Source organism: Dermochelys coriacea, chromosome 1, assembly GCF_009764565.3.
Source record: "Dermochelys coriacea isolate rDerCor1 chromosome 1, rDerCor1.pri.v4, whole genome shotgun sequence".
Classification (NCBI taxonomy): Eukaryota; Metazoa; Chordata; order Testudines; family Dermochelyidae; genus Dermochelys; species Dermochelys coriacea.
In genome coordinates this window covers 27868615-27896264 of record NC_050068.2, presented here as the reverse complement: position 1 = coordinate 27896264, position 27650 = coordinate 27868615, and the positions used below count along the sequence as shown (strand labels likewise).

Here is a 27650-nt window from a genome sequence, read left to right as displayed (position 1 = left end):
ACTGATTTAAGTCGACTTAAGTTACGTTGATGATCATAAGCCACTTTAATTACATCAGTTGTGCACATCCACGCAATACTCCTTGTGTTGGCAGAGCACGTCCACAGTTGGTGCTCTTGCATCGACAGAGAGAGAGCATTGCATCGTAGGTAGCTATCCCACTATGGAACTCGCCACCCTCTGCCACTGGGAGATCTGGGAGCAGATTGCAATGCATCATGGGGGTATGCTCACTGTCCCATGATACAGTACTTTCTGTCCCATCATTCCATGGGTTTCCGACTTTGTTTTGCTCCATTTTTGGACAGCCCTTGTAAACTGTGCTCCTGCCATCTCTGCCTGAAAGCATGGATCCTGAACTGCTGACCAGTCTGGTGATGAGTGTTGTGAACACAATGCAGCTGGGCCTACAGTATTTCATGAGCTGCGAAATAGAAAGTGAATCTGTTTTGCCCGCCCTGTGTGCGCAATGGAAAGTAACAATTCAAGATTGCTGCTGGCATTCTTGGAGCAGCTGCATACGGTGGACCGTTGGTACTGGGCTTGGTACTGGGAAACAAGCACAGAGTGGTGGGATCACATTGTGATGCATGTCTGAGATGACACGCAGTGGCTGCAGAACTTTCCCTTACCCTATGGTGCAAGGACACCAGAATGACAGCTGCCCTCACAGTGGAAAAGTGAGTGGTGACCAAACACATCAACGGAAAGGGCTATTTCTCCATGGTCTTGAAGGCACTGGTGGATCATTCTGTTTCACTGACATCAATGCGGAGTGATCAGGGAAAATTCATGATGCATGCATCTTTACGAACACTGGAGTGCACAGAAAGCTGCATGCTGGGGCTTTCTTTCCAGACCAGAAGATTCCAATAGGGGATGTTCAAATGCCCATAGTGATCCTGGGAGACCCCACCTACCCCTTGCTCCCATGGCTCCTGAAGCCTTACACCGGCAGGCTAGACAGCAGCAAGGAGCACTTCAACAACAGGCTCAGCTAGTGCTGAATGATTGTTGAATGTGCCTTTGGCAGATTAAAAGGTCACTGGCGCTGCCTTTTTGGCAGGTTAGACCTCATTGAGGACAATATTCCGATGGTCGTAGCAGCCTTCTGTGCTTTGCATAACATTTGCAAAGTGAAGGGGGAAAAGTTTCCCCAGGGATGAGGTGGATTGGCTGGCTGCTGATTTTGAGCAGCCAGATACCTGAGCAATTAGAGAGGCTCAGCAGGGTGGTATTTGAATCAGGGAGGCTTTGAAGGAGCATTTTAACAGTGAGCCCCAGTAATGTGTCTTTATGTGATGCATTTGACCAGGCAATATTTACTTGCCACCTTGAGTGACCCCTGTAATGCTTGCTTCCTGAGCTTTAATTGTTCCTGAGCAAATGTTCCTGCCTATAGCAACTGTGCTTTAATTTTAGCAGCAACTACCATGAGTCCTGCACAGAGGTGCTCAGACTGTCATGCTATGAGGGACTTGAGCATTTCTGTCTGGCCCTCCAGTAGCTTTATCATCCACTCCTGTCCATTTGTCATCCACTCCTGCCCCTGCCTCCTCTCCAGGCTATCCAGTCTAAGTTTTCATTAATTGTCTCCATCCACACTTTTGTTTCGCTATCTGCTGTATCTTGCCTGATGGAGGTGCTCTGCTGGTGTGTATGAGTTGGCCCTCCAGGGCATATCTGCAGAAGCAAAAGAAACAGTGAACAGAGATAGTATTGTGAGTGCACTCACAGCCATGAATCATAAAAGTTATATACACGTCTTCCTCACTGTCCCTTGGCTAGCACACAGGTCGGCGCAAGTCCTAAATATGGTGAGTTCAGAGGTGGGTGATTGGGAAGGGGGAATGGGCAAGAGGGGACAATTGGTCTGGGTGGTTTGTGAAGAGGGCCTAAGGAGACTATTCTGAATATTTTTTTAGAATGGTAACTATGTTAGTCTGTATAAGCAAAAATAATGAGGAGTCCTTGTGGCACCTTAGAGACTAACAAATTTATCTGGGCATACGCTTTCGTGGGTTAGAACCCACTTCATCAGATGAATGGAGTGAAAATACAGGAGCAGGTATAAATACATGAAAGGATGGGGGTTGCTTTACCAAGTGTGAGGTTAGTCTAACAAGATAAATCAATTAACAGCAGGATACCAAGGGAGGAAAAATAACTTTTGAAGTGGTAAGAGAGTGGCCCGTTACAGACAGTTGACAAGAAGGTGTGAGTAACAGTAGGGAGAAATTAGTATTGGGGAAATATTGGCATCCTTTTCCATAGGCTGGGGTAATCAAACCCAATATCTCACTGCTGAGGGTAACCCAGGATGCAAGGGTGCATCTTCTGCATATGTGTAGCTTCAGACCGGGTCCATATGCTGTTCACATGTGTGTGCCACTTTGGTCCCTGCAGAAATAATTGCCTGTTGGCACGGCAAAAGTTTCCTGCGGCGGGGGGGGGGGGGGGGGGGGGGGGGGACAAGGCAGATCTACCAAGGAACCTTCAGCAGAGGATTGCAGAGTACCTACACAAATGTTTCCTAGAGATCTCTATGGAGGATTCCCGGGACATCCCAGTGTACATTAACAAACTTTTCCACCAAGCCCACACTGCGTAGCTGTATAGGCTCTGTTAATTTTTATCTCTTCTCCTTCCTCTACCATATAACAAAATAAATGAGACTTCAATCTCCTATCACCTTGCAGTATCAAAGCAAAATGCCTGCTTACCAGAGCTTGCCTCTCTTGCTTCATGCACTCCACAGCCGGAGTCCTGGGACTGGCTAGACCTCTCCGGAGTCAAAAACAGGTCCTGGCTCGCCACGCCACCAGACGACCCTGTCGCATGTCCCACATCCTCCTCCAACTCCACTTCCTCATCTACTGGGTCATCCTCAGGGCTGACTCTGCTGCCTGCTGCCTCCCGTCCCCCCGAAGTATCCTCAGGGCTCTTGACAGTGGAGGTGGGGTCGCTACTGAGGATGGCAAGCAGCTCCTGGTAGAAGCAGCATGTTTTTGGCGCTGCACCAAAGCAATGGTTGGCCTTCCTTGCCTTCTGGCCCGCCTGCCTCAGCTCCTTGATCTTAGCACAGCACTGCTGCGTTTCCCTTCTCCTGCATGCCACGAGCAGTCTGCCCCTAGATATCAAAGTTCCTATGGCCGGAGCAAAGCTGCAACTGCACAGCCTCCTCTCCCCACAGATCCAGCAGATCCAAGAGCTCCAGTGTATTCCAGGCAGGAGCGTGGAAAGCCGGCATGGTCAGCTGGGAAGATACTGTGTGAACAGTCCAAGCTGAGCAAACAGGAAGAGGAATTTTAAAGGTTCCCGGGCCTTTAAACAGGGGAGGGATGGATGCTTGTGTACCTGTATGGAAACAAAGTTCAAACTGCTGACCAGAGCGGTCAGGATGGGCATTGTGGGACACCTCCTGGAGACCAGTTAGGGCAACATAAGCCAGGGCAGTGTCTACATTGCTCTAACTGGGCTGCTCGTCGAGCTGGTTTAATTTTGTCAGCATAGCAGGGGAGTTACATTGGCGGCAGGAGCATTTCAGTGTGTACACCTCTACTGGTTCATTGACAAAAGACTTTCATCAACAAAACTGTGTAGCGGAGACAAGGCCCTATTCTAACTGTGATTCTGAAATTTGTGCCCTTTGAGGTTTGCAGATTACTAATTGCCACCTTCCTCAGCTCTGATCAGAAAATCTCTTCTTTTCCTCACCCCAAATATAGCTTATATTTCAGATAAAGGAGAGAGGTTGGACGGACTTTGCTGGCAGGTTGACAGAGAGAGCAGGTTGTACAGCCTCAGAGCTGTTTGGATACAGTGGATGTTCAGCTCCCCTTGCTAGCAGATGGTGGGAATCTTCAGAGACCACCCACATGCTGCTTCTGTGAACCTTCAGAGGACACGTCCCCTGCTCACTGGTGTGCGTGCTGGGTTGTTAGATGTGAGCGGATTCCTTCTGTCTGAAGGTTTGACAACTCATGGAGAGCATCACAACTTGGGCTTCTGGGTTTTGGCGTGTATTTGCTGGGAGGTGGGGGGGGGGGGAATATGCTTCTTGCTTTTCACAAACGGAGCAGTAAGCCAAGGGGCCAAGGTTTTGAGATTATTTTCCCAGCATTTTTTTGGTGGAGGCTGCTCCTGCTCTGCCCGCCTCAGACCAAGGCCCACCCTATTCCCAAGCATGAAACGCAAATGCAGTGCTTAGCACGCTGAGGAGCAAGGGTGATATTAAGGAGATAAGAGACAGGAAGCACAATTCCAGGGGCGACTGGGTGTAAATCAATGCTGCTGATTTAGTAATTTATTATTATATAAATATGTGATAAACAAATAAAGGTGACAGCCCAAATCCTTACTCATACTTGCTGACACTGAGAGTCATTCCTGGGAGGAGTCGTTGCTTGTGACCTTATGAGTAGCACTCTGGAGACATAGATTTTTGAGTTAAACAAGATTGTACTTGCTTACACACTCCAGGAGGAGTATTAGGCCTGGTCTTGTACCATAAAAATCAATGGGAGTTTTGCCGTGTGTTCAATGTGTGTCGGCTCAAGCCCTTAATGAGGACAACGTGATTTGTGCTGTTGACGTGGTCAGATTATGAATCTAGCACCTTGAATTTTATGCCTGCAAGGTGGTGGGCTCCCTCAGCAGCCAGGGAGAATTCAGTGCTGTGGCCAAGTCTCTTTTCAGGCCTTTTCCTCAGGGGAAAAAATAAACAGAAGCTATTCCCTTGGAGCAAACAGGCTGCATCTCTGTCTCCCTGGAAGAGTATACATCCCTCCTTTTACAGCGCAGCTGAATTATGTGACAGACAGCCCATGTGCTGGCCATTCCACTCTGTCACAGTGCCCCACTCTTCTCCCTCTGTCACAGACATGGCTGTTGAAATCAGGGCCGCAGCGCAGAATCCTCTCCCTACCACAGGGTTAGGCTTCTTCAGCTCCCAAGACCACTTTCCTACAGGAGCGTGTACTTCCTGCTACCAGCACCTCTTCATCATCTCTTAGAGGCATGGGCTCACCTCTTAGGAGGGTTAGACCGACAGGCTCAGTTCAAGGGCTGGCAGCCAGAAGGTAGAACACGGAGGAGATTTCATCAGGGGTGCAGTCTATGCAGAATGACGCAATGGAGAGGAAGGAGGTGGATGGAAGGGATTGACATTGGGAAGAAGGGAAGGGGTAGGAAGGCTGATGGTAACAGGTTCAAACTTTAGTTCCCAAATCTCTGTTTTTCAGTTTCTTGCTTTTTCTTCTTCAAGAAGAGGCTAGTATTATTTTGGTTTTTTATTCATATGGTGGCGGCGCCCAATGGCCCCAGTTTGGATCACGGCTTGATGGCATTAGACCCGGCGCTAACTCATAGTCCCTCCTCCAAACAGCTTCTAATCTAACATTATACAGAATTTGTTCTTTGAGACAAATTTTCTTCCAATAATAGCGATCACCACGTTAAATAACTGGTAACATGCAATTTTGTCGGCTGCATTTGACATCATTCAAGCAGCATGGATCTGTAATTCTGTTTTCTCCCTTTAGCTATACAACAATCCAAGAAACTCCTGGGCAGAATAAGGGACTTTTTATGGGGAGGGTTCGTGTAATTTGTTACATACAGTAACTTACTATTTATTTGTATAGCAGCAGTGCCGAAAGGGTCTAGTCAAGGATTGGGCCCCCTTCTATTTGGCACTGTACACACACACACACACACACACACACACACACACACAGAGCGAAAAGACAGTGCCTGCCCCAAAGAACTTACAATCTAAGCATAAGACAAAAGACAAGCAGATGCAACAAACTGGTGGGGAAGCACAAGGCAATAGTGAGACAGTTTTAATTATCATGACAAATAGCAGTCACAGCACATGAACTGCCTAGCCATGGTCAGGTTTTTTTGTAGGAGTTGCAGCAGAGGAGAAATGTGCTGTTTTAAGGAGAAATGTGAAGTGGGATAATACAGTGGCTTTTGGGATGTTTACAGGGAGCGCCTCCTGGCTATAAAGGGTTTCCTTGTCATGCTGTTGCTTGCACAGCATAGAGGCCAGCCACTGAATGCATGATATGCTACCATGATGTTCTGTTCTGACTCAAATCTGGCACATTACCGTGAAAATACCTGTGAAGGATGGATCTGTGTTGATGCTGTCCAGCCATCATGTTTCAGTGCTTCTAGAGGGTCTTTTGTTTCCACTGGGTCAAAGTTGAAGATGATTCTCAGTGGGAAATAGGTAGGCTTTCAGAGCAGATGACCATATCACTGTAGAGAGTGTTGGGCTACTGTTTGAGAGAGCGGGACCTGTTTAGTTAGAAAACGGATCTCTTCAATCGACAGGAGTTTGTACCATTTAATGTTTTTGATCATTTGGAGATGATGAATGGTGTCCAACTTCTTTTCAATCTTGACCGTGAGGGGCCATGTTTCAGTCCCATACATTTGGGTTGGACTGGATGACCTTCTGGGGTCCCTTCCAACCCTGATATTCTATGATCAGAACACTGACTACTGAAGCATTATATATCTTCCGCTTCATCTCACAACTTCTCTTGTTGTTCTGTTCTTGATGAGGCACCCTATTACTTGCAGGCTTCAAGTTCTTTCTCTATGCCAATGTATAAAGGAGTGACCTATAAGGGGTGATACAAGAGAAAGCTCATTTAGATGATGAGTCAAAATCCCCATTGCCAAGTGGGCGCACTGAAGTTAATGGAGTTACACCCACTTATACCATGGGTGAATTGGACTGAGGCAGAGTTTTTGGAGTTAGTGGTACACAAAATAATGACAGGTTTCAGAGTAGCAGCCGTGTTAGTCTGTATTCGCAAAAAGAAAGGAGTACTTGTGGCACCTTAGAGACTAACAAATTTATCTGAGCGTAAGCTTTCGTGAGCTACATTCGATGAAGTGAGCTGTAGCTCACAAAAGCTTATGCTCAAATAAATTTGTTAGTCTCTAAGGTGCCACAAGTACTCCTTTTCTTTTTACAAAATAATGAAAAACAGATTGCTAGACTGCTGGGGCTTGACCCAGGACACAGTAATTTTAATGGGAGTAGGACCAGGTTCAAGTCCATTGAAATCAAAGGAAAGACTTCCACTGGCTTCAATAGATCAGGGCCCTAAAGAGCAATATCAACACTTTGGTTTGCACTACCGCTGTGGCAGGGTGGGGCAAAGGGAAGGAACAGCTTCCACTTTGTAAGTGTGAGTAGAAAGTAGAAAGAAAAAGTAACATATTTCCATTTCTGCTCTAATTCTCTAGGAGAAAATCGCTCCTCAAGATCAATTGAACAGACACTTGACAAGGCCACCACCAGATTACAAAGACCAGAGAAGGAATGTGGTCAGCATGCAACAGGCAAACCAGTATTCTGGTAAGCGCACTTAACCAAAAAGAAAACCATGGTTATGAAGACCAGACAGAAAGACCCAGCAAGTACTGACAATATGGGCCTGATTCTCTGTGTAGTCACTTACATCAGTGCAAAAGCAAGTGCCAAGTGGGTGTAAAATGCCACCATTCTGATGTGGCAACATTGTACACTCACCTTGCACTAGTGTAAATAACTGTACATGGAGTAATGGAGAATAATGTCTTGAAGGTTCCTCCATCCTCAGGAAATGTTCAAGGGGAACCGTCCGGATTGAAACATCTCCCCTAGCAGGTTCTGAACATTGCTCCTATACTGTACATTTCTAAAATATCAATATTATAGCTATGGCATTACTGAAAAATGCTGATTATTATTATTAATAATAAATAATAATAATAATAATAGGAATTAGCCAGTGTTTCATACAGTCTGGTATCAAGTATCTGACATTGGCCAGTACCAGCTGCTTCAGAGGAATAGGCAAGAAACCCCCCTGAATGGAAGAATCTCCCCATCAGTAGGTGGTTGGTTTATGTCCTGAAATCTGAGGGCCTATATCCCTAATTCATTTATTTTTATCTTATCTGATGTAATTGTGGATGAGCTTAATAACCATTTAATCATCTACTCCTTTTTTGAAACTTTGGCCCCAATGATATCTTGTAGCAATGAGTTCCACAGGTCAGTTAAGTTTTGTGTAAAAAGAAAAGTTCTTCTGATCCACTTTAAATTTGATGCCTTTCACTTTCCTTGACCAAACTGTCTAACAGAGATAATTAGCAATATTCCAGAATAATCCCTTTGGACCAAGTTCTTTCTTCAATGGGAGTTGTGCCTAAATAAGGACTGAAGATGGATGTATTTGGATTTTTATTCTGATTGTGTCCTCACATTAACGATAGGCTGCACAGCATAGAGAGAGAACAAAAAAGGAATAAGAAAAAGATACATCGAGAGGCAGGAAGTGAGGAAAATGCAGCAGATGAGATTAGAGTGGGATTTTATTCTGAAGAATGACCCTGTAAAAACAGGATTGTGGGATTCTGTAGCATTTGCCTTTCAGTGATCTCCATATCTAATGTGCTCAATTCACAAGTAAAAAAAATTTTTTTAAAAGACTTTATTTTCTAACAGCCTGCCTTGTAAACTCAGTTTGGATCTGAGAGTCCAGCTGGGTTCTTTCCTTCCCATATGTCTATTTCAGTAACAAAGTTCTTCAGGTCAGGTTATGCCCTTAACATTTGCTCAAATCCATTGTCTTCAGCAAGTTTCCACAAGTGTCAGTGACTCAAATTCAGCAAACAGTTCTGTCACAGGGTGTACCTGCCCTTTAGTGCCCCCTCTTGGCCAAGTCTGGCACTGTACGGGGGGCTCCCTGCTTCAGTTTCCCTTGATGTAATCACTAAGTTCACCAAGGCTTTACATAGGGAGCAATACCCCTTCTGAGGGATCTATTTTATTAACCAAAGACCCAATAAAAATACAAGCAAGTCTTCACCTAATGTCTTAGTGGGTTGACAAAGTCAGTCTCAGTTTATCCATTCCCACCTGTATCCACCATGTCCCTCCAGAAGTATTCTCTCAGTTTGGGTCCCTTCCCTAGAGCCAGGTCTCTTTCCACTATCTGAAAGAATCCTTCCCCAGAGCCAGGGCTCTGAAGAGATGTGTCAGCTGCAACTCTTCTGTGGGGCAGACTGTAGTTACTGACTGGCTAGGCTTCCTGACACTATTTGGGAGTTTCCTGGACCTAAGAGCATATCCTCTAGGCTCCTTGCTCTGGAGAGTTCTCTTGTTCAGCTTTCCTGGGAGCAACTCTCCTCAGGAGTGTCCTCTAAAAACATAAGAATGGCAATATTGGGTCCATCTAGCCCAGAATCCTGTCTTCCAACAGCAATCAGTGCCAGATGCTTCATAGGGAGTGAACGGGACAGAGCAATTGATTGAGTGATCCACCCCTGTTGTCCAGTCCCAGCTCTCTGGGAACCACCCCAGCAGAGCCCTGGTAACCCTTTAGCTGGCTCATTGGCTAATTAGCCAAACCAGCCACGTAGGGATTTAGTTGCTTCCAGGTGGGGCTGGGTTGACTTGTTCTCCTTTACAGGAGCCTGTCACAGGTAGGTTGGTCCCTGACTCCTCTGAAAGGGCCAGCTCCCATGACAGTGACCCAGAAAGAATAGAACCCAGTTTGTCTGTGCTGTATCATCACCTGCAGTGCAACCAAGAGTGAAAATGCCATCAGCTCTTGCTGTTTGATTGGAAATCTTGTGATATTTGTTTTTTTTTCTTAAAGCCCCAGCTCCTGGAGTCCCATGATTCACTAAGACTCTCTGCTTTTATTTAAAAAAGAATAAGTTTCTAGCCCTCGTAGTTGTGGAGAAAAGTTTGGAAATATGACCCAAATACACCCTAAAACTCAAAAATCAGATGACAAATAAAAATAACCCCAATGTTTGTTGTTTTTTTAATCTCACAAATGTTATGCCAGCCTCATGACACTTTGGGGCCTGACTCCTTATTATTGAAGGTTTGGGCTTGGCAATAGCAGAATCCTAGAAATGTAGAGCTGGAAAGGACCTTAAGAGGTCAGCTAGTCCATCCCCCCTATGCCAAAGCAGGATTAAGTATACTGTTATTCTGTCCCTCAAGTCACTAGCAATAACTGAATATACACAGGGAGCAGAGCAGCTTTTCCAAGTGGAATAGGAGACAGGGCTTTGCTACGAGCTTGCAGGGAAACCACCAGATGGACTGATTAGGAATCTGTTGCTTGTTTCTGGGAATAGCTGTGCTCAAGTAATGGAAGAAGGGAAACAGCTCAGAACAGCAAGAAGTTAAATGAAATACCATGGAGACACTGAGAGACATTATTAAGCATTGGTTTCAGAGTAGCAGTCGTGTTAGTCTGTATTCGCAAAAAGAAAAGGAGTACTTGTGGCACCTTAGAGACTAACAAATTTATTTGAGCATAAGCTTCATCAGATGAAGTGAGCTGTAGCTCACGAAAGCTTATGCTCAAATAAATTTGTTAGTCTCTAAGGTGCCACAAGTACTCCTTTTCTTTTTATTATTAAGCATTGCATTCCTGGGCTCTTTTCCTCTATAATACAATAAACCCCATGACAATGGCAGGTGAACTTGGCAATAAACTCTCCTCAGTTCCACTGTGTCCCTTGGTGTCTAAGCACTGGATATGTTGTCTAGACAACACTGCTATGGAAGACATTTCTTCCCATCTGGAAGAAATTAGAGTGAAAAATAGTTTGGTTAAAAAATACAAGAATAAAAATAGTAACACAAAGAAAGAGCAAACTTTGTCTATTAGAGGAGATATGGAAGCAAGGTCCTGAGCTCATCTGACCTGTAACGATCTCATGGGAAGGCACTTGAGTTGGGGGTGGTAGTACTCGGGGTTGTTAAAGAGCTGGCATGTTCCACCTGAGAAATGGCGTCAGACCAGCAGTAAGTGAAGTGAGTCTGTAAATGTATTAAGGTTCCTTTATTTAACCTGGTAACAGAGTCCCAATTCTCCTCTTACGACAGTTCCATCTCTATGTAATTCCACTGATTTCAGAGGAGCTATTCCTCATTTACACTGGTGCTAATCAGAAGAGAATCAGGCCCCAGGTCTTCTTTGGTACCACTGACAAATGTTACCATATTTCAGATAAACAGCAGGCAAGAAATGAATTGTTAGTGCAGTCAAAGTTGGAGATTAATTAATGAGGTTAGCGACTCAGCACTGATTTTTACTTTGGTTCCAAAAGTATAGTGCAGCCCAGTGGCCTATTGATAGCATTCTTTGAGATTAGGGGCCCAGGATGCGCTTTGTGGTAGAACCAGGCTGGATTCTCCCAGTCTCTCATACTCCTAGGGCTGCTCCTGCTGTTGAAATTCAGTCATGTTGATTTGGAATATATAACTGTATTGTAAGGCCATGTCTAGGAACCAGACTGAGGGAAGCTTGTGAAGGGGTTGAAAAATGGAGATAATTAGTTTCTTGCTGATTGTGGCCCACCTCACAGATTGTGGCCCAGATACAGAGAGATCCCATTCCACACACCCCGCAGTGGGCGAAATAATAATAAGTGGTAAAAAATGATACAGCTTATGTCACGTATAAATATACATTAAAATATTAAACGTCTGTCGAAAGGGGTAAATGAAAACATTCTATTCCAGTGCCTATAAGGCACAGGGATGGTGAGTATATATCCCTATTTTACATATAAGGAAATTCAGAATGATTAAGTGACTTGCCCAAAGTCACACAGGGAATCAGTGACAGAATGAATAAGAAATCAGAAGTCCTGGTCCCTGCTCTGCTGTGCTCTAATCACTTAAGTATACTGCCTCCCATACTTAGTGTTGTATGGGCATGAAAATACAGTAAATTCCTCTCTCCTCGGCAGTGGTTGTCAATTTTTTTGCCAAGGACCTTTTTTTGTTGTTTCTAATGTTTGAAAGAAGAAGAACTGCAGACTACTGATACTGCAGTCAAGGCCTATGGATCTGACCCAGCTCCCACTTATGTCAATGGAGAGACCACCACTGGCTTAAATGAAAGTTGGATCTGGTCTTTCTTTGGTTCGTATGCATTTTGTAGACCCGTAAAGTCTTCATCACTCCACCAAGGGCAACATACACTATTTGAGAGCTTATGCTATAGGGAAATTAGATTTTAACCTACTGCACATTTTAATGAAACAATTATCAATACAGACCTTTGTGTTTTCTTTTCATTTTCTAGGTGGTTCTCCGGCAGTGAGTATGAGCTCCAATCTGTCTTTATCAAATCCTATTTCAACTCATAGCATTTTGTCACAGAATTCTAGCCTTTTGTCAACCCCCCATGGAACCAGAATGCCTTCTATTTCAGCAGCCCGGAACATGGGCTGTTACGGAAACATTCCTTGCAATCCATCAAGCTCATACAACGTGACGTCAGGAATGAACCAAGTGCAGCAACACAGAAACCAAAACCAAATCATAACCAGTCAAAACAACCTCATGATGTCTCGCCTGGCACAAGGAAACAACGTAACAGCTTTTGGGACTGGGTCAGCGGTTAACTCTCAGCAAGTGAGAGCAGGTTTAAACCATGGAGCAACAGGTATCCCAGTACAAAGACCATCAAATGTGATGATCACTTCCAGTGCTGCTGCTCAGAACTGGGCCCCTCAAGAGGCAGCAACAAAGCAGCAGGATGCACTGAAACCTACAGGAGTTCGTTTCCCAACGAGCACTCCATATCCTAACCAGTCTCTGCAGCGCTCCATAGGCAATCCGCAGTTTCCTCAGCATGCTATGGCACCTCCAAACCAATTAACAACAGCAGCGCAAATGAGACCTCCTCTGAACCAAATGAACCAAACAATAAATGGACAACCTGTTGGGTCACTAAGAGGTTTAAGTGTAGGAGCTAACCAGATCAGAGCACAGACTGTGCCTAACTTGAATCACCCAGGAACAAGTATGACACCACCATCATCCCTGCCGTCAGCCAGTTTTACATCTACCAACCAAAACTCTAGGGCTTACCAAGGAACTGACCATGGGAATGACTTAGCCTTTGACTTTCTTAACCAGCATGGTGACAATATAGGGCCTGCACTCAACAGTGATTCTGATTTTATAGATTCTTTATTGAAAACAGAGCCTGGTAATGATGACTGGATGAAAGACATCAACCTTGACGAAATCTTGGGGAACCACTCATAAGAGACAATGCTGGTGATAAAACATACATGCTCTAAGTACTAAGAGGCAGGATTGACTATAGCTCTCTCTTTAAAGGTCAACAATCTGCTTTATTAATTTACTCTCCAGTGGTTGGGCTGTCTAAGAACCAATGGTTTAAAATAAGGATCCAAGTGGAGAGATTGCTCTGTTTGAAGAGATGGTCTAAGAACAAAATCTGATTCTAAATCTTACCCCAGACAAAAGTATAATGTAGGGTGATAGTTATACTTGTCAAACTAAAAACAGATGAGAGGGTTTATGGCCAAGGCATTAGAAGTGCACCTGTTGTTCTCATGGGAGCTGTCAGCATTTGGCTTAGGAAGGTGTATAACATGCATTCGGCATACAGAAGTCCTGAAAGGTGTGCAGATCATGAAACTTCATGTCTCAGATGCAAGTGGCCACCTCGCTATGGGCTTGACCCCATGCAGTCCTGAGCAAAGAGCTCTGTGCTCTCCACTCTCATTGAGAGTACACTGTGCCTCACAAAATCAGGCCCTCTGTACAACTAATTCTTGTATGTTATAAAAATTGTTTACTTCTACGTAGTAGAAACTCTCATTTTTCCTTTCAATTGATTTCATTTTAAACCACCTAACTTGTGTAGAAAAGGGCAAGTGGTTCCTTTCAAGGAAGGAGGAAAGCAGTTTGTGTGAGACATACCCTGGAGCGGTCACTAGCTTTTACTCTCTCTCTTGGGATTTGGTTTGTTGTAACAAGGGAGGCTGTTTTTCCAATAGGTAATAGGTTCGGTGTAGTTTCTGGTGTAAATATGCCATCAGCCATTCCAAAATTCAAGGGCCAAATTCTGCTTCTTTGCTCTCACAGATGGTGCCAGTGACTTGAATGGACAGCTTGAGTGAGATAGAGGTGGAAGATTTGGCCCCAAAAGAATACTTCCCCACTCCATATCTGCATTCCACATGTACCCAGCTATTTGCTTCATCCTTGCTCAAGCTCTGGGCTATATGTGCATATGGGAAGACTTCCATTTTGATTCAGTCTCACAACATACAGCGTGACTCCGGTGAAGAATATCCATAGCTCTCTCATTCACCAGGTCAAGGGAGTCAGAAGAGAGACACCCTTGAGCCCTAAAAGTGCTGATGACGGTTTGATGGATGCTCACTGTGGGCCCGATTCCAATCCCTTTACTCAGGTTGAGTTGTCCCTTGATCTCTGAGTTGTCCCACTGAAACCAAGATGTGCAGCTGATGTATTGAAATCAATGGGACTACTTGCAGAGTGAGGTACCCTTCAGCCCGAGTCAAGGTACCAGAATCTGGCCCTTCAAACCAGTTAATTCACAGCCTGGTTAAAACAATGAGGAGTCAAACTAACACGGCTACCTCTCTAAAGCCTGGTTACTCTCTCAGTTGATTTCATAGCAGGAGGATGAGGGAAGGGATTCTGCTGACAAGGTGAGAAAGATGTTGCTTGCGCTGATGTGGTGAGAATCCTTCAAAAGCTTGTCTGAGTCAGATAAGGCTAGGGAATATAGAGCCCATTTGCAGATGCCTGGAGGTGACCAGTAACATATTCCTTCAAAAGCTTTCACTATACCACCATTATGGGTTTTAATTAATCCATCATTTCTTTGTGGAGAAGTTCCTCCTTGAGGACTCCTGGCATATACACACACAAGAGCAGCAGCTCCAGCACCCTTAGAGAGGGGGCATCATGTTCCCACAATGCACTTGACCAGCTGTGCTGGCCGGGGCAGGTGGGGTCAGAGCCATGGTCCTATCCACGCCACTCCCGCTTTCAGACACCATGAAGGTGAAATGGAGGTGGGTGAGGAGGAAACCTCTCTACACCCTCCTTACTTTATGTGCCTGTGCAGAGCCTGGCCAGAGTCTTACTCTGAACAATCAGGTATGGCTCCAAGAAGGAGAGCTGCACTGGGATGGTGGAGAGGGGAAGACATGCACGGCACAAGAGGTGGTGATTTATCTCCAAGGAGACTCAGACCAGCAGCCTTTAGAAAAGGTGCATCAGCCTCCAAGTGCTGGGGGCCAGGGCTCTGACTACATTTCTAACCCTCCCAGACACTCCCTTTCTGGAGTGTTCAGCACTGCCAGAACCAATAGCCGCCCTCCCCCAACAACATCCCCTGGGCTCAGGGAGCTGGGCTGCCTCCTCTATCCGATCACTAAGGAATGGAAGGGCAGATATTAGCCCAAAAAACAAAACAGCGTTTCAGCACAAGTCAGGTAATGTCCCACCTTGATTTAGAGAAAAGCGATATGGACATATGGACAGAGCGATACTAGGGGTCTGAGCCTGCGCTCCCTGGCACCTGTAGAAATCAGGAGCAGTTCCATTTCTGGAATGGAGTTACACCAGTTTAAATCAGGTGTAGGATCAAAATCAGCCCACCTCTCTCACACATACACAGTGTCAATAAGCTGGTCAGCAGCGATGCTAAAGCTCTTGCATGAGTGAGTGATTTCCTGTTCCAACAGTGACTGAGTATACACTCCTCCTTCATTGCTCTATTCATGAGCCCTGAGCAAGTGGGCTGGTAACCACCTAAAACAGCATATGCACTCATGTGCCACTGCTGTCCGATAGCAAGGAGCCCCCTACCACAGTCCTGACTCAGGCAAAACTTGCATTTTTTCCCTGAACATTGAAGACCAGATCCTCAGCTGGTGTAAATGGGAACAGCTGAGAATCTGGCCCAAACACTACAAGATTTGGTCCTCAGCCTAATCCAGCATCCGTTGAAGTTAATGGAAATCTTTCCATTGATGGCCGGCATTGGATAAGGCCCTTAATTAAGTCTAAATTCTTTCATTGTATTAAACAATGTATATTTTAAATAAATTTAAACTCACATGCAGCAAAGGCCATTTGCTGTCCTGTTAAGATATACACTTTACATTTTAAATGTGAGTTTATGAATTACTTTTGTGACCAAAACTTGAACCCAGTCTCAGTTCTTAAGAACCCCGGTCTCTTTAAAATGATCTCTCTTTGTGTAACAATAGCTGCATGCACTACCCTTATATTATATTTTTCACCCTAGACCAGGAGCTCTTTGCAGTATTGGGTTGTAAATATAAAGATTTATTTGTTTTGTAAACTTTTGTAAAAACAACAAATTAATAATAATATTTTGGTAGGAATAATAAAATCATATTCTTTGGGTTATATTTATATATATGTGAAATAAATATACTATCTACAAAGTTGTATTTTATACAAAAAGTAAATGGTTACCTTTTGTATTCTAATATACAAAGTTTTGTATGGTATGATTGCTTATTTTCATCCTCAGACTTAAACATTGGGTTGTGGGGGAGGACAGAATGGGACCTTTGGGATCTTTCCATTGATTTCAAATGGCTTTGGATCAAGCCTTTAAAAATACTTCAGATACATTCAAATCTGAAGCTCTCCTGAAACCTCAATATGAAAACATTCCAGGTTTCAACACGTTTTTTTATTGTAGCTTTTGAGATTTTTTTATATGTAACTGTCATGTCCTTGTTGCATGTATGTCTGCTTTATACTTTCTCATATTATAAAACAGTATTTCTCTATACAAACGGAAAGGAAAAATTGCTGTACATAAATGTTTGTGTTTTATGCATTTTTACATGTGGCTGTATTTACCTCCTAGTACTATGCAGTGACACTTATTCAACTCCATTTATTTTTCACCTAAACATTAATAGTATGTTTTTTCAATAGCTATCAAAATTCCACCAAGTAAATCATCAAAATGTTTTGGATGTCTCTTTCCTTAATGTGAATTTCATCATTAATGTCTATTTATTCAGATATTCATTTGGTTCATTAAATTACAGGAATATTTTGAAAAAAATGCATCCCAAACAACTTCTGTTTGCTAAGACTGTCCATTAGAGAGGGCGATTTTATTTTTCTACAGGTTGAGGCAATATCTTCATTATTATAAATAATTACTGCAGAAAAGTTATATGTATCACAACATTTTAAAATCTGGGTCACTCTTTATATGAAGGCTCCATTCATAAACAGGATTATAAGGCATTTATTATTAAGAGTTAATAGATTTTTTAGTAAAGGGTAAATTTATTGTTACAGAGCTTAGCTGGTCAGTCATTTGCTTATGACCGTATATAATATCTTCCACTGGTGTACTTATAACCATTTGTAAACACATACAACTCATGCTTATAACATACAGTACTTGTAGCATATATTAATAATTTACTAATCCTTTATAAGCCTTTTATAAATGGAACCTTAATAGAAAGGTGTGACAAAATCTGCATGGTTTGAGCTATTGGAATATGATTTGACATTTACATGAGTCAGAAATATCAGAGTACTAGAATATTTTAAATGGAACTAACATTTTTTCTCATGAGTCTAAATTGTGTCTGTTAAGCAGTGATTCCCTTCTAGTTTGATTTAAATTCAGTATCCATGTATCATTACATGTTATCGTAATCTCAAAGAATTTCAACATGTAAAAGATTATTTTGTATTGTGTGTGATTTCACATGGTTTAAAATATTAATCGTATCCTGGCTATTTTTAGAAGTTCCACAAGTTCTGTGGAATTGATTTCTTGGCAATGACAACTTTTCATGCCCTTCAGCTACTGTTTTAGTCTCTTGGTGGGTTATGAATTAGTTCCCATTAAATCAAGACTAGTGGGCACCTGTTCTAAGGGGAAATGTTCAATGCCAGTGTCACCAGAAGGATTACTGTGCCATTTCAGATTTGGGGGTTAGTTAAGGCTTTTTGCATCTTAACCACTACACTGCTGCCCAGCATACCAGGCTTGTGGGTCAAGACACACAGGGTGAGTTTATCTGCTTGTAGGCAAGGGCCAGCACAAAGCATATTAACTCCTTGAGTCCCATTTACAGCCTCTAAATGGGGTAAGTGGGACCGAAGTAGTGCATAAGTCTTGTCCCAGCCCTGTCAAAGTCACGCGCCTTGCATAGCACTCATGCATTTTCCTACCCTCCTACAGGGTAACTGTGATTGCATACACAGCCACGGAAAAGCAGTGCATTCAAGGGACATGCCACTGGCCCTTTAAGGGCCTGATGTGGGAGAGTAGCGGCTCATATTGCCCAGAAAGGAGCAGGCCAAGGAGTGAGAGTTGCTCCCACCTAGTGAAGGCCCCTCCTGACTGCTTCAGCCCAAATCCTCCGACTCCCCTTTCTCAGCCCAGTCACTGCCCCTGCACGACTCCAGCCATCCTGACCTGACCCCCATTCCCCCCAGCTCCAGTCACTTGATCTTCCATGCTTCTGCCTGCCCAATCCTCCAACCCACACACTGCTCCAGATACCTTGACCCCCATAGTGTTACTCCTGACCCTCCCTGATCCTCTAACATTTTTGCACCACACCCCTCTACTCCAGTTATTCAGTTGTGGGCTGCTGCCCCCCAGAATTTCTGCTGCCCCCACTGCCTTAAAATTGCTACTGCTCCAATATCCATCCCCTCCTTAGTCTATGGGGATGGCCCCGTGGCCTTTCCATTCTCCCCTCTGTTGTCTGGGAGTGATCGACTGCTCCCGCCTCATTCCATAAGGGATTGATTGCCCGTGGGGCTCGCTGCCCCCCAGTCCATCAGGGAACATATCCCCTTGTGCTGGCCGTGCTAATCAGCTCCTGCACTTAACCAGCTAAGTGCTAAGCCTGGCCTTTTAAAGGCAGAGGTTGGGGAAGCCCTCCCCCTGCGCCCACCCCAATAGGATGGGAATTCCTTTGGAGGAAGTCCCGACACTGGGGGGAGGAGCCTTTCTTGGGCTCTACTTTGCATGGCAAAGGTTGGGTCACCTCTCAGCCCCCTGCACATAGAGTCAGGGGAATCCCTGTCCCCCACCTCTGTCCATTGGGAGGGGCCCAACCCTTCCTGCCCCTGCCACCCCCTACTGCCATTGAGCCCTCACCATCGCCACCACTGCCCCAGGGACAGACCTATTGGCACAGGGAGGCTTTGCTTCCCCAATGGCTGTGCAGCCGGCCACAGAGTTCACTGCATTCTTGCCCCAAGAGATCAGCCCCGCCCCCACTACCTCCTCTGTTTGCAACCATGCTCCACTCCAGAGCAGGCTTTCCAGCAGCTGCTCCATCCAGCCAGGTGGAAATGACGATGGCAACACATTCCCAGTATCCCTCAACTCTGGCCCAGGGCTCCTTGGCCCCATGGGGAGCAGCAGACACAGTGGCAGCAGCATCAGGATGCACAGCTGTATTGTAGGGGACACTCATTGACTTTTGGGGAGAGGGGTTGGTAGCTGCAATTGACTTTGTGGAGAGTGGGGGAGACTATGCAGCTACTTGAGACATGTCTGGCTAATGCAATAACATCACCTGCTAGGACCAGCCCCAGCTGTAAGAGAAGGCGGGAGGGAGGGGGGGTCTCAGGAACAACCTGGTCCCTGGCTAGCGGGACAGTGACCTTCTCGGGCAAACTGGTGATCTTTTATTCCTGGCAAGTAAAATCACACACACAGCATCACAAAATGTCCGAACAGGGCTGACCTTCACTTATGCAGCTGATTTGACTTGCAGGAACTGCTACTATTCCAGCACTTTAAAGAATGCCACCCCATCCCACTGTAATACTGACTGCAGGGGAAAGCAGCAAAGGGGGGGAAACTAGGATACTGTCAAAATAAAAGTCATATGTTCTTAGCTTCCATCCCTGTGTTACAGATAACATTGTGGATAATTAAAGCCAAATGACTTTTTAAATTCTCAATTGCTTTACACTGTTTATGCAGTTTGTTTCCTTTTTTGTGTGTTTCGCTCAGTTCCAGCAGTGAAACTACAGGTCTGTTTCAGTTTTGTTTCTAGTCAGTTTCATTTCCAGGGTCCCATGCACTGCCACAAAGCTGTTGTTTCTAGGAGCACAACTCTGAAAAGGGAATGTTTAAATCCACCAAATACTTTCGTCTTTGCATTTTTAAAAGAGTCTGATTGTCATGTGCAGTGTAAACACCATCATCTCATTTTTAAAAAAATAAGAACCTGAATGTTTGGTGTAAATCAAGTTGCCGGAGTCCCTATGATGCCAGCTCAATCAAATGCTCAAACTTAAAGGCCAGAAGGGACCATCATGATCATCTAGTCTCACCTGTGCATCCCCGTCCAGAGAACCTCACTCACTCACTCCTGTAATAGGCCCATTTACTCAGTTACTGAAGTCCTCAAATCTTGATTTAAAGACTTCAGGTTACAGAGAATTCACCATTTACTCTAGTTCAAACCGGCAAATGACCCATGCCCCACACTGCAGACAAAGGCAAAAAAAAAAAACCCAGGGTCTCTACCAATCTGTTCTGTGGGGTAAATTCCTTCCCAACCCCAAATAGGGTGATGAGTTAGGGTATGTCAAATTAGGCCAAATTTATTTAAGTTGACATTTAGCCTCCGATTTTACAAAGTCAGTGCTGCATGTCCCCACTATGCACATTCCGTCGGCAGAGCACATCATCACTACCGTGGCTAGCATCAACACACGGAGCAACGTACTGTGGTCACCTTTCCCACAGTTCCTGTTGCCAATTGGAATTCTAGGTTAGGCTCCCAATGCCTGATGGGACAAAAACATTTTTGCAGGTTGTTTTGGGTACATATCATCAGCGTCCCATGATGCACTTGCCTCCTCCCCTCCCTCCATCTCTGAAAGCAATGGCAGACAATCACTTTCACTCCTAAGCCTGAGTCACCCATGCAGATGCTATAGCATGGCAAGCATGGCCCCTGCTCAGCTGTACACTGTTGCTGTGAGTGTCGCAAACACCTCGCGCATTGTGCTGCGACATTTGCAGAGCCTAGCTAGGAGCCGCCATGTGGAAGAATGTGATGCCAGGCAAATAGCCATGCTGGAAGTCATGGAATGGAGCAATTTGCAGATGCTGGCAGTGGTAGCCGGGCTTGTTGACATGATGGAACACCGCTTCTGGGCCCAGGAAACAAGCACAGACTGTTGGGACCACATAGTTATGCAGGTATGGAATGAGAAGCAGTGGCTGCATAACTTTCAAATGTGTAAGGCCACTTTCATGGAACTTTTCAAATTACTTTCTCCAGCTCTGAAGCACAGAAATACCAAAATGAGACCTGCTCTGACAGTTGAGAAACGAGTGGCGATAGCCCTGTGAAAGCTTGCAGCACCAGATTGCTACCAGTCAGTCGGGAATCAGTTTGGAGTGGGTAAATCTACCATGGGGGCTGCTGTGATCCAAGTAGCCTGGGCAATCAGTTCACTTCTGCTAAGAAGGGTAGTGACTCTGGGAAATGTGCAGGACATAGTGGATGGCTTTGCCGCGATGGGATTCCCTAATTGTGATGGGGCGATAGACAGAACGCACATCCCTATATTGCCACCTTGCCAAAGAGTACATAAACCACAAGTGGTGCTTTTCAATAGTGTTGCAAGTACTAGTGGATCACAATGGCCGTTTCGCCAACATCAACATGGGATGGTCGGGAAAGGTACATGACACACGCATCTTTAGGAACTCCAGTCTCTTCAGAAAGCTGCAAGAAGGAACTTTCTTTCCAGACCAGAAAATTACCATTGGTGACATTGAAATGCCAATAGTTATCCTTGAAGACCCAGCCTACCCCTTACTCCCATGGCTCATGAAGCCGTACACAGACAACCTGAATAGCAGTAAGGAGCAGTTCAACCATAGGCTGAGCAAGTGCAGAATGATGGTGGAATGTGCCTTTGGATGTTTAAAGGGGCCCTGGCGCAGTTTACTCACTAGGTTAGACCTCAGCAAAAGCAATATTTCCATTGTTGTTGCTCCTTGCTGTGTTCTCCGTAATATCTGTAAAAATAAGGGGAGACAGTTTTTGGAGGGGTGAGCTGTTGAGGGAGATCACCTGGCTGCCAATTATGAGCAGTCAGACACCAGGGCAATAGGAAGAGCACATCGAGGTGCACTGCATCTCTGAGAGGCTTTGAAAACCAGTTTCATGAATGACCCAACACTGATGTGACAGTTCTGTGTGTTGTTCCTTACCAACCTGCCCCATTTTTTTGCATGTACTGCCCTGTAAACTAAACCCCCACCAACCACAGTGTGCACAGTGAATGAAAGCCTCTCGTGCTCAATCCATGCATTTTTATTATGCCAACAAACACTGAACAGAGACAGCAATGAATAGCAAAGATAACCCGGGTCTAAGGGCCTGATAACACAGGGGTGGGAGGGGCAAGCACACGTAGCTTATTACAATTGCATTGTCTAGCAGTCAAAGCTGTGGGAATGAGAACTTTCTGCACCATGAACCATCTCCTGGAGCTGAGTTAAAGAGATAAGAACCTCCCCCTCTTCCCCGCATTCTAGGACATCTGGGAGAGGAGGATATGGAACTTGGAGAGGAGGGCAGCTGGTTCATCATTTGGTGCAATGGGACTCTAAGGTCTAGCTGCCTTTCCTGCACCTCAACATGTCTGTTTGCTCACGCATAAGCTGCAACATCTCCTCTTGTGTGTTACGCTCTTGTTCCCTGCATGCTTTCCTGCCCTCTTGGTCAGTGTGCATGCTCTCTCCATGCCTCCATGCATTCAACTGGGCCTTGTCAGTCTCGGAGGAATGCATCAAATCACAGAACATGTTTTCCCTTATCCACTTTTTTTGCCTTCTAATCTGGGACAGCCTTTGTGCTGGTGTGGAGGAAGCACCCACAGACAAGGTTGCAGCTACAAGGGGGAAAAAACCACAACGGTAGCTTTACAGAACATACATTGTTGAAAACAGAAGGTTAACTCTTGCAATGAATGCAACACTTCACAGCAGTTCACAGCACTTCACATTCCCTGAGGTACACAGCCACATTTTGTCTTTTAAAAGAAGCACCTACCAGTAAGGTACAACACACAGCAGAGCTCTGGGCAGCAGATTTCGGTTTGCAGGCAGGCATGGTAAGCACACAAGAAAGGATAGATGGTGTCAGGGCACAGCCGGGGACATTTTTTTGGTGGGGAAACGCTTGGCACATAAACAGGCTTTTCTGGGGAGCACCTGTTGCGTAGCTGGACTGGCTGCCACTGTATCCCAAAGGTTTATCTCAGATTAAACATTAAACACAATAGCATTTAACCCCTGTAGTGTGATTACAAGTGTGCACTCACCAGAGGTGTCTTCCCCACCATCAGTCCCACACCAGTGGGTCCTGGGAGGGGATTGGCTCCAGAGTTAGGAAAAGGTCCTGGCTGTCGGGAGAATGGATCCTCCGCTTACCTGCTGCACATTCTCCTCCTCCTCCTCTTCCTCATCAACAATGTCCTCCTCATTGTTGCCTGTGGCCACCCGGGTCCCCTGGGAGTAGTCACGGGGAGTGTTGGGGCACTGGAAAGAGTACAACGAAGGGCAACGAAAATGATTAGGGGTCTAGAGCACATGACTTATGAGGAGAGGCTGAGGGAGCTGGGATTGTTTAGTCTGGAGAAGAGAAGAATGAGGGGGGATTTGATAGCTGCTTTCAACTACCTGAAAGGGGGTTTCAAAGAGGATGGCTCTAGACTGTTCTCAATGGTAGCAGATGACAGAACGAGGAGTAATGGTCTCAAGTTGCAATGGGGGAGGTTTAGATTGGATATTAGGAAAAACTTTTTCACTAAGAGGGTGGTGAAACACTGGAATGCGTTACCTAGGGAGGTGGTAGAATCTCCTTCCTTAGAGGTTTTTAAGGTCAGGCTTGACAAAGCCCTAGCTGGGATGATTTAACTGGGACTTGGTCCTGCTTTGAGCAGGGGGTTGGACTAGATGACCTTCTGGGGTCCCTTCCAACCCTGATATTCTATGATTCTATGACTGGTGGGGTCCCCGCCTAGAATCACATGCAGCTGCTCATAGAAGCGGCATATCTGTGGCTCAGAACCAGAGCAACTTTTCTTGTCTTTTGGTACGCTTGCTTAAGCCCCTTTATTTTCACACGGCACTTCTGTGTCTCCCTAGTGTAGCCTTGGTCCCCCATACCCTGTGCGATTTTGGCATTGATGTCAGCATTTCTTCCGCTGGTTCAGAGCTCTGCCTGCACAGACTCTTCTCCGCACACAGCAATCAGATCCAGTGTCTCCTGTATGCTCCATTCTGGAGTGCGTTTGCAGCCCTGGGCAGGCATGGTCAGCTGTGGTGGTGAGCTCTACATGCTGATCAGATAGGAAATTAAATTCAAAAGTTCCCGGGGCTTTTCCTGTGTACCTGGCTGAAGTGCAGTGGAGCTGAAAGTGCTGTCCAGAGCGGTCACATTGGCGCAGTTTTGGACACCTCCTGGAGGCCAGTCCTGTCGAATTACACAGCGTTGTGTCTACACTACCTCTAATTTGACCCGGGACATACTCTAGCGCTACTCCTCTCACCAAGGTGAAGTACAGACATCGATTTTACAAGGCCTTTAGGTCAGCGGAAAGGGCTCGGTAGTGTAGACACGCACATTATAAATTCGATCTAATGCAGCATATGTCGACCTAATGCCATAGTGTAGACCAGGCCTTAGACGCTAAGCATGTGGGCACGGCCCATCAGTCAGACACCTCGGAAAGAATTCTCTGTGGTAACTCAGTGTCCCATTTCTGGTATTTGGAGCTATTTACTAAAAGCAAGTGCAGGACTGGCAACCTCATCATACCATCCCCTCCATAAACTTACCAAGCTCAGGGCAAGTCTAAACTACAAATTTACAGCAGCGCAGCTGCACTGATGCAGCTGCAATGCTGTAGCACGTCTGTTGAAGATGCTTTAAACCGATGGGAGAGATCTCTCCCGTCAGCTTAATTACTCCACCTCTGCAAGAAGCGATAGCTATGACAGTATAGTGCTCTATACACTGGCACTTAGATCGGTATAACTACGTCTCTCTGGGATATGGATTATTCACATCCCTGAGCGGTGTAGTTATACAAAAGTAATTTTGTAGTATAGACAGGGCCCAGTCTTGAAACAAGTTAGGTTTTTTACCCCCACTATTCCCTTTGGAAGGCTATTCCAGAAGTTCACTCCACTGATAGTTAGAAATGTTCATCTAGTTTCAAGTCTAAACTTGTTGATGTTAATATCCATGTTCTTGTGCCAACACTGGCCCTTAACTTAAATAACTCCGCTTCCCCCCTTGTGGTTATCCCTCTGATGTATTTATAGAGAGCAATCATATCTCCCCTCAGCCTTTGTTAAGTTAGGCTAAACAAGCCAAGCTCCTAATTCTCCTCTCTTAAGGTAGGTTCTCCATTCCTCTGATCACCCTAGTAGTCCTTCTCTGCATCTGCTCCAGTTTGAATTCATCTTTCTTAAATATTGGGAAGCTAGAATTGCACACAGTATTCCAGATGAGGGCTCACCAATGCCTTGTATAATGGTGATAACTCTTCCCTATCTCTACTGGAAATACCTCGCCTAATGCATCCTAGGATAGCATTATCCTTTTTCCTAGCCGCATCACATTGGTGGTTCATAGTCCTCCTGTGATCGACCAATATACCCGGGTCTTTCTTGATATATATCTAAATTATTGGAGAAGTATACATCAAAATAACACACACCATTTATTTTATTTTCTCCCAACTTTCAAAGCTGTTGCAAGGTAGTTCAACCACAAATCACTGGGTTAATATAGAAAGAAACCAACAGAACTCCACTGGCAATCACATACAGTCCTCAAATAAAACCTATCCAACACATCATCAGTGATCTACAACCCATCCTGGACAATGATCCCTCACTTTCACAGGCCTTGGGAGGCAGGCCAGTCCTCGCCCACAGACAACTCTCCAACCTGAAGCATATTGTCACCAGCAACTATACACCGCACCATAGTAACTCTAACTCAGGAACCAATCCATGCAGCAAACCTCAATGCCAACTCTGCCCACATATCTACACCAGCGACACCATCACAGGACCTAACCAGATCAGCCACACCATCACCGGTTCATTCCCCTGCACATCCACCAATGTAATATACGCCATTGTATGCCAGCAATGCCACTCTGCTATATACATCGGCCAAACTGGACCGTCCCTACATAAAAGGATAAATAGACACAAATCAGATACTAGGAATGGCAATATATAAAAATCTGTAGGAGAACACTTCAACCTCGCTGGACACACAATAGCAGATGTAAAGGTAGCCATCCTGCAGAAAAAAAACTTCAGGACCAGACTTCAACGAGAAACTGCTGAGCTTCAGTTCATTTGCAAATTTGACACCATCAGCTCAGGATTAAACAAAAACTGTGAATGGCTAGCCAACTACAAAAGCAGTTTCTCCTCCCTTGGTGTTCACACCTCAACTGCTAGAAGAGGGCCTCATCCTCCCTGATTGAACTAACCTCGTTATCCCTAGCCTGATTCTTGCTTGCATATTTATACCTGCCTCTGGAAATTTCTACTACATGCACCTGACGAAGTGGGTATTCACCAATACATCTGTTATTCTATAAGGTGCCACAGGACTATTTGCTGGGTTAATATAGGAATTCTGTGAAATTCTGTGGCTTGTGTTATGTAGGAGGTGAGGCTAGATGGTCATAATGGCCTTTATGGCCATAAAATCTATGAAAAGAATTCTAGTAGTTAATGATCTTGCAGTTCCATCATAACTGATTCAAATGACTGCTAATGATTCAATCTTATCTGTGCTGAACAGCAAATATCAAGCAAATGATTATGGTTTCTGTTAAATATCTCTTTATATTTGTATTGCCATCACATGATTAATGAAATTAAATTGGCAGCTAAGATTCCTTGTACTTACAATGCATGACAAAGGGACCAATCCAGCTGTCTTTGAATTCCATGGCAAAACCCCAACTGCCTTCAATGCGAGCATGATTGGGGCTTCAGAATTTTTTTATCATTAATATGTCATGCATTCCATTACTGAACAATCCTGTACTTTTGGAGTGCTGCTTATAATTCATTTTTACTGTGTCTGGTTGGTTTGCATTCTATATTTTATTCCTTCCCTGTTTAATGCCTCAAAATTAACAATCTATCGTTGTACATTACTATTTAGGACAAAATTCTGTCATCGGATGTGTGCCCTCTGTTCACATTACGTCAATAGCCCCGATACTGAAATCCTGCACTCTGCCCTGATTGGTAGTCAAGAGGAATTTGCCTGAGTAAAAATGTCGATTTGGAGCTCAGTGGTTGTTACGTACATGCATTTAAGGACAGAATTTATCTCCAGTAACAATTGTGTTTGGAGCAACATGAAGGATGTGACAGAAAGCAAGGGATGGGGTCTAATTGCTTTGGGTGCTGATCTGATACCTATGGGTGTAACTGGATGTGTTGTGGGTGTAGGGCTAATCCTGCAGTCTGTACACAAGCAGAATGCTCATTGAAGTCAATCACACCTTCTTTCATTCATTGATGTCATAGTTTGAATGCAATTGCTCTACTTCAAAACTACAGAAATACTGCTGGAGTCATGAGCGCATTCTGTCCACACTGTTCTGCTGCTGCCTTAGTTCTCTTCTTTATATACATATAAGATGAACATAAGAAAATCTACTATTCATACCCTTTGTGAAAAAGAGTTTT

The 27650-nt window shown here is 44.8% G+C and overlaps 1 protein-coding gene across 2 annotated transcripts in view; it reads left to right on the top strand.

Annotated features, from left to right (window-relative positions):
* The window catches only part of MAML2 (mastermind like transcriptional coactivator 2), a 294181-nt gene extending 274346 nt beyond the window's left edge, over positions 1–19835 (top strand). For both annotated transcript variants that reach the window (XM_043504180.1, XM_038387379.2), the window contains exons 5-6: positions 7273–7384; positions 12132–19835. In XM_043504180.1, the coding sequence (XP_043360115.1) occupies positions 7273–7384; positions 12132–13102 (1083 nt within the window). In that variant the 3' untranslated portion in view covers positions 13103–19835. The remainder of the gene's footprint in view (positions 1–7272; positions 7385–12131) is intronic.
* Positions 19836–27650: the final 7815 nt, after the last annotated feature.